At 36.8% G+C, this 12,541-nt stretch overlaps 1 protein-coding gene across 2 annotated transcripts in view; it reads left to right on the top strand.

Annotated features, from left to right (window-relative positions):
• The window catches only part of VPS8 (VPS8 subunit of CORVET complex), a 298,981-nt gene that overhangs the window by 44,662 nt on the left and 241,778 nt on the right, over positions 1 to 12,541 (top strand). For both annotated transcript variants that reach the window (XM_027109813.1, XM_027109805.1), the window contains 3 exons: positions 1,486 to 1,593; positions 6,706 to 6,786; positions 9,324 to 9,494. In XM_027109813.1, coding sequence (XP_026965614.1) covers positions 1,486 to 1,593; positions 6,706 to 6,786; positions 9,324 to 9,494 — 360 coding nt within the window. The remainder of the gene's footprint in view (positions 1 to 1,485; positions 1,594 to 6,705; positions 6,787 to 9,323; positions 9,495 to 12,541) is intronic.

The following is a 12,541-nucleotide window of genomic DNA, read 5'->3' as shown; positions in this document are numbered from 1 at the left end:
ACAGCAGTAACCTGGGGATCACAAGATCTGTGCTTTTCTACCTTTATTCTGTTAAGTTTTTCTCTCATGAACAGCTGCTGCTTTGATAATGAACTGCTGATAGAGAACACCCCACCGTAATACCCAGCATGAATTGCTGCTGCATACTCTTTCCTTGGCTTCTTCTGCCTCTGATATTTTACTTTGGAGGATGATGATACTCAGAACGTATTACGCACACCTCAATTTCCCTTTTCTTTTTCCTGATTGGTTGTTTTCAAAGAGTTGTTTTCTTCCTGTGTGTATATGAGGAGAGGCATTGATGGGATGGGATGGGAAGGAGAATGATGATGCAGAACGAAGACTGGTTCAGAAAGTAGCCGCTGTAATGAGGGAGCTCACTCTTCTGTTTTCTTGTTGGTACTCGGTGTATCTTTGGACCCCAGGGGAAGCAGGTCTGCCCTTTCAGCTGGCAAAGCTGGCTTATATTGCCATTAACAGTTCTTAGGTGAGCTTCATTGGCTAATTGAGATTTATCATGGTAGTATGTGTTTACATCTTTTTGTATGTTTTTATTGGTGTTTTTTCCCAGCATTTTATTATGAACATTTTCAAACAAATAGAGAAGTTGAAAGAATTTTACATTGAACATCTATATACTTACCATTGTAAAACTCTACCATTAGCATTTTATTGTATTTTATTATATACCTGTTTGTGCACCCATCAAATTATGTTTTTTTAAAATGTATTTCCAAGTAAATTACAGAAATTAGTACTCTTTTTTCCTAAATAATCAACATGCTTATGATTAAGTACATTTCAGTATTTGTTGAAGTTTTTCCTTTGGTGTAACAATTTACATACAACAAATGTACAGATCTTGAGTGTACATTTGCTGAACTTTGACAAGATGTATGTACTTTTGTAATCCAAACCTCTGTCAAGATGTGGAACATTACCATCCACACAGAAAGTTCCCTCATGACACTTCCCAGTCAGTCTCTGCTCCTTTGGAATTGGTTGATTGATTGATTGATTGGCTGCATTGGGTCTTTGTTGCTGCGTGCCGGCTTTTCTCTAGTTGCGGTGAGCGGGGGCTACCCTTCATTGCGGTGCATGTGCTTCTCGTTGCGGTGGCTTCTCTTGTTGCGGGGCATGGGCTCTATAGACGCGCGGGCTTCAGTAGTTGTGGCACATGGGCTTCAGTAGTTGTGGCTCGTGGGCTCTAGAGCACAGGCTCAGTAGTTGTGGCGCACAGGCTTAGTTGCTCTGCGGCATGTGGGATTTTCCTGGACCAGGGCTTGAACCAGTGTCCCCTGCATTGGCAGGCGGATTCTTAACCACTGCGCCACCATGGGAAGTCCCTCCTTTAGGAATTTTAATAAGAAATTAGGAGAAGTTTTATCAAGGAACACCAGTCAGATGCTGTTGTAAACCAGAGTTTTCCCTTTGTTTTTCTGTGTGTTAACAGTGATGACTTTTTTTCCCCTTCTCCTCACTTAGATGGATCCTTCCAGTGTTCCATTGCTGGCCTGGCACTTCGTGGCAGTGCATAATTATGTGAATCCCATGCTTGCCTTCTGCAGAGGAGATGTTGTTCATTTTCTACTGGTAAGTCCTAATATGATGCTAGATCTGTGGTAAAGTCCTTTATCATAAGATTATTTTTTTAATTCACCAGTAATTTAATATTGTGTCAAAGAAATATGCTATCATAATTCTTTGGAGAGAGAGTGACCTATTTAATGTTTATTGGAGGCTTTAGTGGTTAACATGGAAAACAGATGATCACCCTCAGCTCCATGCCTCTTCATGGTATATTTCTCAGTTCCATCTCCTTTGACTAATAAATAATTGATGGTTTATGTGTATGTATAAATATATAGATGTACATAGGTCTGTATTAATGGCTTACCTATCTACATATAGTGTATTTATTAGACATCAAGTTATCATTGAGCACATACTATGTTATCTACACTGTAATGGACACAAGGCAATTGAAAGAAGTATAAAATTTAACTCCTTCTTTCACATAGGTTAAGATATGTTTTGAAAGGCAAAACCAGTATGTTCATTACTACTAGTGAGAACAGTTTAAGGATTCAAGTATGTGATGAGAATTTAAAAATTGATATAAGTTCAGAGTATGAAGAGATTTGTATAGACTAAAGAGGCTGTGGAAGACTTTATGAAGGATATAAGGCAGATACTAGGGACTTCCCTGGTGACGCAGTGGTTAAGAATCCGCCAACCAATGCAGGGGACACGGGTTCGAGCCCTGGTCCAGGAAGATCCCACGTGCCGCAGAGCAACTAAGCCCCTGTGCCACAACTACTGAGTCTTTGCTCTAGAGCCTACAAGCCACAACTACTGAGCCTGCGTGCTACAACTACTGAAGCCCGTGCACCTAGAGCCCATGCTCCAGAACAAAGACAAGCCACCGCAATGAGAAACCCGCGCACTGCAATGAAGAGTAGCCCCAGCTCGCCGCAACTAGAGAAAGCCTGTGTGCAGCAATGAAGACCCAACACAGCCAAAAATAAATAAATAAATGAATTTATAAAAAAACCAAAAAACAAATAAAGGCAAATACTGTAGGAGGGGTGAATATGCATATTGGGGAAAATAAGATGAACTGAAGTTATAGAGGTAAGAATGTGCCTGTGGAATCTCTTCTTGGGTTTCCTAGCTCAGTGAAGCAAGTACACCACTATCCACCTAGCTTCTCCAGCCAGAAATCTAGGAGTTGCCTTTCAGTTACACTTCTCCCTTTATTTCTACTCTATCACACATCTATTGACTCTGAATATACTTCCTCTTTGTCTCCCCCATTGCTGCTTCCCACTGACATCTCTAGCCTAGGCTCTGGAGTAGCTTCCTGACTAGTCTCTGGCCTCAGTGTCTTTTTTTTTTTTTTTAATTGAAGTGTAGTTGATTGACAGTGTTGAGTTAGTTTTTGGTGTACAGCAAAGTGATTCGGTTTATATATATATATATATATATATATATATACACACACACACACACACACATACACACACATATATATTCTTTTTCAGATTATTTTCCATTATAGATTATTATGAGATACTGAATATAATTCCCTGTGCTGTGTGGTAGGACCTTGTTGTTTATTTTACATAGAGTAGTTTGTACCTGCTAATCTCAAACTCCTAATTTATCCCTCCCCCTCCTTTCCCCTTTGGTAACCATAAGTTTGTTTTCTATGTCTGTGAGCCTGTTTCTGTATTGAAAATAAGTTTATTTGTATCATTTTTTTAGATTCCGCATATAAGCAATATCATATGGTATTTGTCTTTCTCTGACTCACTTAGTACAATAATCTCTAGGTCCATCCATGTTGCTGCAAATAGCATTATTTCATTCTTTTTTGTGGCTGAATAGTATTCTGGTGTGTGTGTGTGTGTGTGTGTGTGTGTGTGTGTGTGTGTATACATATATATTTATACACCACATTTTCTTTATCCATTCCTCTGTCAACGGACATTTAGGTTGCTTCCATGTCTTTGGCCTCGGTGTCTTTACATATGCCAACACCTCTGCCAGGAAAGCTGTGTGCTCTCTTCCACATTATACTGGCTCATGATTAGCATTGCCTTTCCTGACCTCCTGACCTCAGTTAGCATTTCCTGCTTCATAGACACCGATAAGACCTTTTTTGACAACATTCAGCATTTTTAAAATTACTTATCTAATATTTTTTTTCCTCACTAGACTGAAAGCTCTGTAAGTCTAAAACCAACTCTACTGCTCTATTCCAGCCACTAGGACAGTGCTTGTATGTAGAAAGTCCCTAATAAATATTTATAGAGTTAATGACAGGGAGAAACTTATTGTTGAGAATAAAGTTGAACATACGGCATGGATCTTGATTAGGGGTTGGCAGACTATGGCCTATGGGCCAGGTCTGGCTGGCTGCTTGTTTTTGTAAAGTTTTATTGAATACAGTCATGCCCATTCGGTTATGTATTATTTATGGCTGCTTTTGCACTACTGTGGCAGAGTTGAGTAGTCGTGACAGAGACTGTATGCTCTGTAGAACCTAAAATACTTACTGTATGGCCTTTTACAGAAAAAGTTTGCCAACCTCTGATCTAGATTATATAATAATTGACCTAGATTGGTAATGGGGAGCCATCACATGTTCTTAGGTAATTAAAGTGATGTGATTAAAGTGACATTTTAGGAAGATCACTGTAGAAATAGTAAAAAGAACAGACTATAGGAAGTTGGAGGGAAAAGAAAGGTTTTGCTCTTGTAATAAAGCAAGTGTGAGGTCTTTAGACAAGGATGGTTGGTTGCAGTGAGAGCTAGGGATGGCATTTTGAAGGAAAGACAAGGCTTCTCATCTTAGTGGATCTGGGGACCGAAGGACATAAACGAAACATTGCATTTCTGGCTTTGCATTTTAGAAGCATGAAATATTCAATGAGTTAGGGTCAGGGAAGAATTTAATGTGTTGGGTTGGAAGCGAAGGTGAGAGTCTCAAGTGTTGTATTGGGGAATGTCCTCTGGGAGGATAGGCAGTCCAGGTCTGGGGTGAAAATGAGAATTCCAGAATAGAGAAGTTAGTTGAAGCTGTGAAAATCAAAAGCGAAAGCATACGTAACCTTGGTGGACACTCATGTAGGGGAAAGGAAATAGAAAAGACAGTAGGAAAGGAGGATCCTATAAAGGCATCTAGAGGTAGGAGGGGAAATAGACCAGTATGGCATCACAGAAGATGAAGAAGGAGAGGCTTCAGGACATTATCAATTCCAGGGTAATACCAATGCCAAAGAGAGATCAAGGAAGAAGACTGAAGATAAGGTCACCAGATATGCAAGAAGTAGTTCTTTAGAAACTTTTCAGAGGACTAATTATCAGTGGAATTGAGGTGGAAGCTAGATTATAGAGCCTTGTTAAAGAAATGAGTATCTAGAAGAACAGACTTACACAATCATAGTACAGCATTTGGTTACAAGAGGAAAAAGAATGGTTAACTTTCTGGAAGAAGTTAATGAAGGGAAGGTGTTTTGCTTTTGTTTTTTGAAGATGGAAAAGTCAGAAACCTGTTTGATAGCAAGAGGAAAAAGTTCCTTTGAAAGGAGTGACTGAGTATGTTAGCAGGGGAGGGGTAATATTAAACAGCAATGGAGGGAGTAGGATTTAGAGTATATACAGGTGAAGTGATTTTGTTTAGCAAGGACTTTAGCCAATCTTAGAATAGTTAATGTTGGCATTGACCTTTTTGTTTACAAAACACTTTCAACATATGCAAGATATGGAACAATTTGGTGCTGTCTTATTTTCATTTTACAAATGAGGGAACTGAAAGAATAAGTGATTTACTCTTGGTGACTCAGCTGTAATAGTGGAACTTACTCTTAAACACATAGCTGTAGATCTTACGCTCCTTTTTACCAGAGCATTCTTTCTTACAGGGGAGGTGACTTAGGAAGTGAAGATGGGAGTACACAAAGGGCTCACGCTAAATGGTCTCAGTTGTTTGTTAAGATATCTGGTGAGGTCAACACTGCAAGTGTTGGGACTAGAAGGCAAAGAGGAATTGTGACTTAAAGGGAAAGGAAGACATCTAGAAGACTACTGTGGAGAGTATGCAAGAAAACCCAGGTTGAATTAAACGTCATGAATTTCAGGCAGGTCATTGTGGTGTGTTGTTCTTCTTCAGTGCTCTGTCACCTTGGAGCATAAGTGGAGAGAGCAAATTATAAGGATGATTGAAGATTATAGAGAGTATATATATGCATATATAAGTAAAATATTGACACTTGAGGTTCTTTTGGGAAATTTTGGGCTGTTTGAGCTATAATAGTATCATACTTCACCCAAAGAAGTCTAGTCTTGTCACTGCAGCAGTTTTTTTTCTTTTCATGAACTTTTGTTTTACTTTTTTACATTATGCCACCAATCCCATTTTATGCTTTAACTCTGGCTAAATAGTCATTGACGTGATGCAGTTAGGTTTTTCTGAATTATGACAGAGTGAATATTACATACAGCATTTGCCTGTACAGACATACCCCAGGGATATTGTGGGTTCAGTTTCAGACCACTGCAATAAAGCAAATATTGCAATAAAGTGAGTCACATAAGTTGTTTGGTTTCCAAGTGCATATAAAACTTATGTTTACACTATACTGTAATCTTTTAAGTGTGCAATAGCATTATCTCTAAAAAAATCAATGTACATACCTTAATTTAAAAATACTTCATTGCTAAAAAATGCCAAAACAGTTACAATATTAACATCAAAGATCACTGATCACAGATTACTATAACAATACAATAATAATGAAAAAGTTTGAAGTATTGCAAGAATTACCAAAATGTGGCACAGAGACACGAAGTGAGCAAATGTTGTTGGAAAAATGGTGCTGATAGATTGATTGACACAGGGTTGCCGCAAACCTTCAGTTTGTAAAACACACAATATCTGGAAGCACAATAAAGTGAAGTGCAATAAAACAAGGTATGCCTAAACTGACAACTAGACCACTGACCAGGTGTACTATGGATTTTGGTACAAATCATGATGTGAATGATTTTTTTCATTTGTATAGTTTCTTTAATTATCAATATTTTTGTTTTATGCATATTCTGGATGGAAATCATTTTCTTGGTGGATTGACTAGGTGAGACTTTAAAACGTCTCTCAAACAATAGCTGATATTTAGGTTGTTTTTATTTCATCATCAGGTTAAGAGAGACGAATCTGGAGCAATACATGTTACTAAGCAAAAGCATCTTCACCTATACTATGACCTCATCAACTTTACTGTGAGTATTATTGAAATGAAATATCCCCGTTCATTTTATGTAATTGTTTTGAGTCCATGTCGTATTAAGGCTACCAGGATTTCTGTCATAAATCATGACCTTTAGGATTATATAAAATGTGGACACAAGTGAAGTCCTGAGCTTCCCTGTGGTGCAGTGGTTAAGAATCCGCCTGCCAATGCAGGGTACATGGGTTTGAGCTCTGGTCCAGGAAGATCCCACATGCCGCGGAGTGACTAAGCCCCTACGCCACAACTACTGAGCCTGTGCTCCGCAACAAGAGAAGCCACCGCAGTGAGAAGCCCGTGCACCACAATAAAGAGTAGCCCCCACTCGCTGCAACTAGAGAAAGCCCGCGTGCAGCAACGAAGACCCAACGCAGCCAAAAATAAATAAATTTTTTAAAAAAGTTAAATCCTGCTTGTACTGAATAAAGTCTGAGGCTGGTGTGATGCCACATTATTTTTATTGCCTTTTAGCCTTATGTCCTGATTAGCTCAAAGGGGAGATCAGAATCATTTCTTCAGGATCATTGCCGGGCTTTCTTTGTTAACACAGTTTTGTACTTCTGAGTATGTCCTAATTGGTTCAGGAGTTCAGGAGCTATTCTTTATCTGTGGCTAAAAACTTTTCAGAGTTCTCTCTCTACTGTGCATCTCAGTCCTGAGCAACTTTTGGTTTTAAAAAAAGAGATTATTTCTTTTTGCATCAATTTTTATAATAGGTGATTTATTAATTTATTTGCACATTGCCTTTCAATCTCATGTAGAGACTTGATTTAGCAATAATACTTTTTTTCATACACATTTCATGAAATAATTTTGTTCAACCTCTTCTCACGCGTATAAGACGTGAGTGTTTTTGTCATCACCAGAACCCCTTGTTGAAAATCATCTAACACAGTTTTCTAGAATTCATCATCATTGCTTCCATTTAAGATGTTTGAGATACAGCACTTTAAAAAGCTGCATATGATTTTGTCCCTGGAAAAAATTTTCCCAACCACAGGTAGCCATTCTCCTAATAGTAGGACAGTTGGTGTTTTTCATTTGTCCTGTGGCTTATTCACGATGTGACCCCTAACTGCATTGCTTTGTAAATTACCTTTAAAAGGCTTGTTTACAGTGTGTCAACACTTAAAATTGTGAGGATCTAATCCCAAGAATAATTGCTAATCCTGCTAACATTTTTTGTCATTCTTTCTCTTTTAACCAGGTGACCTTTGAAAACATCTAAAAACTAGCACTAAGTTTATACAGGGCTGAATAATGTGTCTTTCCTAAATGATACTTTGTTTCTCAAAGTAAAGTAATCAAGAGAGCACCTTACAAAAGCTCTTTGTAAATGATTTGAGTGTCAAACTCTGTTTCCTGAGGGACAGTTTATTTTTGGAAAACCAAACCCTTCCTGTGTAACACAGTGTTAAAGTATATATTCAACATAGTTAAAAGAAAATTGATCCATTTTCAACTTGATTGTTTTTGATATGATATTATGCAAATAATTTCTGATAACATGGGAAGAGTTCATATAAATAAACCAAAATGAATACCAGAGAGAGAAAGTACAGGGGAAGTACTTTGTTCTGGTTAATTTAGAATTCTAATTGAGCAGATTTTAAGACTTCATTTATTTCTTGGGAAGGGATTGAGATTTTTCAAAAAAATATTTTGGGGCTTCCCTCGTGGTGCAGTGGTTGAGAGTCCGCCTGTCGATGTAGGGGACACGGGTTCGTGCCCTGGTCCGGGAAGATCCCACGTGCCGCGGAGCGGCTGGGCCCGTGAGCCAAGGCCTCTGAGCCTGCGCGTCCGGAGCCTGTGCTCCGCAACGGGAGAGGCCGCAACAGTGAGAGGCCAGCGTACAGCAAAAAAAAAAAAAAAAATTTTGAAAATAAGAAATCTTATATATAACCCAATAAATTTATCAAAATGGTATCCTTCAGAAGATTTTAACATTATTATTGTTATTACTTTTAATATTATAATAGTACTAATTAAAGAATATTCAGAATATATAGAGAAATAGAAAGAGCAAAGAACTCTGCCATAATTTGTAGGTATGTTTTGAAGGAAATATATATTTTAAATAGCTTGTATTTTTAAATATGAATTACTTAAATGGTAACAATCATTCTTTGACCAGATAGGTTTATGAGGTTTCATTTGCCCTTTTGTTTGATTAATGTCAAAACCACTAGAAATGCAAAGTTGGTCACTTTGCTTAAGTCATTGTGCCGATGTACCTTTCAAAAACATTGATAAAAAACAGTATATCCCATAATGTCTATTAGAGCTCTTAATTAGCCTTCTTTTACACTATGAGTCATTTTAACACCATCAAAACTCAATACTACGCTGTGCACCTGTCGTTCTCTGGGTTGTCACCGAGTAGTTCTTGCTGTGATTGTGGTGTCATCAAGTTATTAATTAAATGGATAAGGTCGTCAGTGTCATTTAAGTGAGTTGCCAAGCTTTTTTGCCCTGGGTGATGGTGTGGGATGGGCCTCACTTTTGTGTTGTTGTGTGCTTGAATTACAGTGGATAAACTCACGCACGATTGTGCTCTTGGACAGTGTAGAGAAGTTGCATGTGATTGATCGGCAGACTCAAGAGGAATTGGAAATGGTGGAGATCTCAGAAGTTCAGTTGGTCTATAATAGCAGCCATTTCAAATCTCTAGCCACTGGAGGAAACGTGAGCCAGGCACTGGTAAGGGTAATCCATTATCTTAGTATTGCTTTGATAAACTTGGTATTTTGTTGTTGTTTTGTTTTAGAAATAGGAATTCTGAGGAGTTATCTTTAAGTCTTGAGATTTTTTTTTTTTAGAAGCCACTAACTAGGTTGAAGTGGATGTGAGTGTGTTTGTAAGTATTCAGGAATGTGAACTAGAACAATAATTCCTGTTGTCTTCTACTTGGAAATGTGACTAATTTAATACCAAAGAATTTTAACTTTCATACTGAAATAATGAAATGAAATTGAAAGTTCATGAGAAAGAAATTGTAAAAGCAAGGTATTTTAGAAAGTTTATTATGTTGAGAACAAGCCTGATTGATTTAAGGAATAAATGACTAGAGAGACAGGTAGCCTATAAGGCTTTGGAAATATTTGGGTGATTAGTAAAGGCTGGAACAGGTATGGAGGCTGTAGCCATTAAAAGGCAAAGGTTGCTTCGAGAGAAAGAAAGATGATTCTGGAGGAATAGGAAATAGATGAAATGTAGGAGCCTGCAGAGAAGGAAGACACAAAAGTTATGATCTTAGTATTAATTTTACTATATTTTAAGCAATGACAATAATGGCCTTTAGCAGTTTACACAGGTAGTTTACAGTTAAATTACTTTGAATTGTGATCTCATGTTTCCTAAGGCAATAATCTTTAAGCAGGAAATTTAGACTTTTTGAGTCTTCTCTGGATAATTTCTTGAAAAAAGTAGTAATGAAGGTCATATATAATGAGTGTCTGCAGTATAATATCTAGCCATTGCTCAAATCTCCCTGAGATATTAGAGCATAAATATATGTGAAAGGGTCTTCCATATATATTTTCAGAATTTAGAAACCAGGAAAATCCAGGAGAAGAAATGGTAATGCAATAGAATTCACTAAAGTAAGAGTAATTATTGTCCCACACTTAGATATTTTCTTTTGTTTGAGTGGTTATTAAAAATACTGATAGACTTTGAACTTGCACTTTCAGCCAAGATGGAATAATGGGGACTGGATTTACTCTCCTGTCTGGAAAAAAATCAGGAAAAAAACCCCAAAACAAAAAACAATAGTTTTCAAGATATTAGTGAACTTGAAGATAGAGCAATAGAATCTATCCAAAATGAAGTAGAGAGAAAAAATTTAAAAAACTCTAGTGTTAGTGACTGCAGTGAGACAGCACCACTTAGCCTAATAAATGTGTAGTTGAAATCTCTGAAGGGGAGGAGAGAAAAAAATTTAAAGAAATAATGGTCAAAAACTTTCCTAAGCTATAAACACAGAATTGCAAGAAGCTCAGTGAACCCAAGCACAAGTAAAATAAACATAGATTGATCCAAATGAATTGGAAAGAGGAAAATATTAAAGCAGGCAGAGTAAAAAGACACATTAAATGCAGAGGAGCAACAAAAAGTGTGAGAGCAGATTTCTCATCAGAAACAAACTGCAGCAATCTTCAAAGAAGATATACAAATGGCCAATAAGCAGATGACAAGATGCTCAACATCATTAATCATTAGGGAAATGCAAGTCAAAATCACAGTGAGATATCATTTCATGCCCACTAGGATGGCTATAATCAAAAAGACAGACAATAACAAATGTTGATTAGGATGCAGAAATATTGGAACTCTCGTACTTTGCTTGTGGGTTATGGTGCAGCCACTGTGGAAAACATTTTGGCAGTTCCTCAAAATATTAAACATAAAGATTCCATATGACTGAGCGATTCTACTCCTAGGTAGCTACTCAAGTGAAACGAAAACATATCTCTGCATAAACACTTGTACACAAATGTTCATAGCAACGTTATTCTTAATAGCTAAAAAGTCAAAACAGTCAAAATGTCCACTAGCTGATAGATAAACAAAATGTGGCATATCTGCGTAATAGAATGCTATTCCTCAATAAAAAAGGTGAACTGTTGACACATGCTACAACATGGATGAACCTCAAAAATACTGTGTTAAGTGAAAGAAGCCATATGGAAAGACCATATACCCTTTGATTATATTTATATGAAATGTCCAGAAAAGGCAGGTTTAGAGAGCCAGATGTGGATTAGTGGGACTGGGACCAGGAGTAGGAATGAGGGTTGACTGAAAATAGGTAAAAGGTATCTCTGTGGAGTGATGGAAATGTTCTAAAACTGGATTTTGGTGATGCTCGAACAACTGTAAATTTACTAAAAATTATTGTATACTTAATGAGTGAATTTTATGGTATGTAAATTATACTTTAATATTGTCATTTAACGAAAGCAGTTGACTGTTTAAAACAAAAGGAATGTTTATGATATGTAGAAGTAATAGTGTGACGAAAATAGTACATAACAGCAGGGAGTGGGGGGAAGGAAGTATATTATTGTAAGGTTGTTAACATTATACATCAAATAGTACAATATTATGTAAATGTAGACTGACATTAGTTAAAGCTGCATATTGTAACCACTAGAGCAGAAAAAGAAGTATACCTTTATAAGTCACTGGTAGCAACAAAATGGAATGTTAAAAAATATTAAATTCAACAAAGCATAAAAAAAGAACAGGTAATACAAGTAGAAAACAGTAAGATAATCGAAACCCAACTATATCAATAATCATAGGAAATGGAAGTAGTCTAAACATTTCAGTTAAAAGGCAAGGATTGTCAGACTGGATAAAAAAAGCAAGAACCAACTATATGCTGTCTACAAAAAGTTCATATTAAATACAAAGACACAGACAAGTTAAAAGTAAGGGGAAGGAAAAAGACATATCATGCAAACACTAATCATTAGAATGGCTATTTTAATATCAGATTAAGTAGATTTCAGAGTAGAGAATATTGTCAGAGATAAAGAGAAATTTCAAATTGATAAAAAAGTGTTAATTTGTCAAGAAGGCATAACAATCTTAAAGGTTTAAGTACCCAGTAACAGACCTTCAAAATATATGAAACTAAAACTAACAGATCTAAAAGGAGAAACAGACAAGTCCACAATTAGAGTTTGGAAATTTCAAAACTCCTTTATCAGTAAGTAATAGAATTAGTAGACAAAATCATC

Source organism: Aethalodelphis obliquidens, unplaced genomic scaffold (assembly GCF_003676395.1).
Source record: "Aethalodelphis obliquidens isolate GAN/ISIS:26980383/991018 unplaced genomic scaffold, ASM367639v1 scaffold1, whole genome shotgun sequence".
Lineage (NCBI taxonomy): Eukaryota > Metazoa > Chordata > Mammalia > Artiodactyla > Delphinidae > Aethalodelphis > Aethalodelphis obliquidens.
The sequence above is the reverse complement of the archived record's forward strand: the minus strand, read 5'-3'. Positions and strand labels throughout refer to the sequence as shown.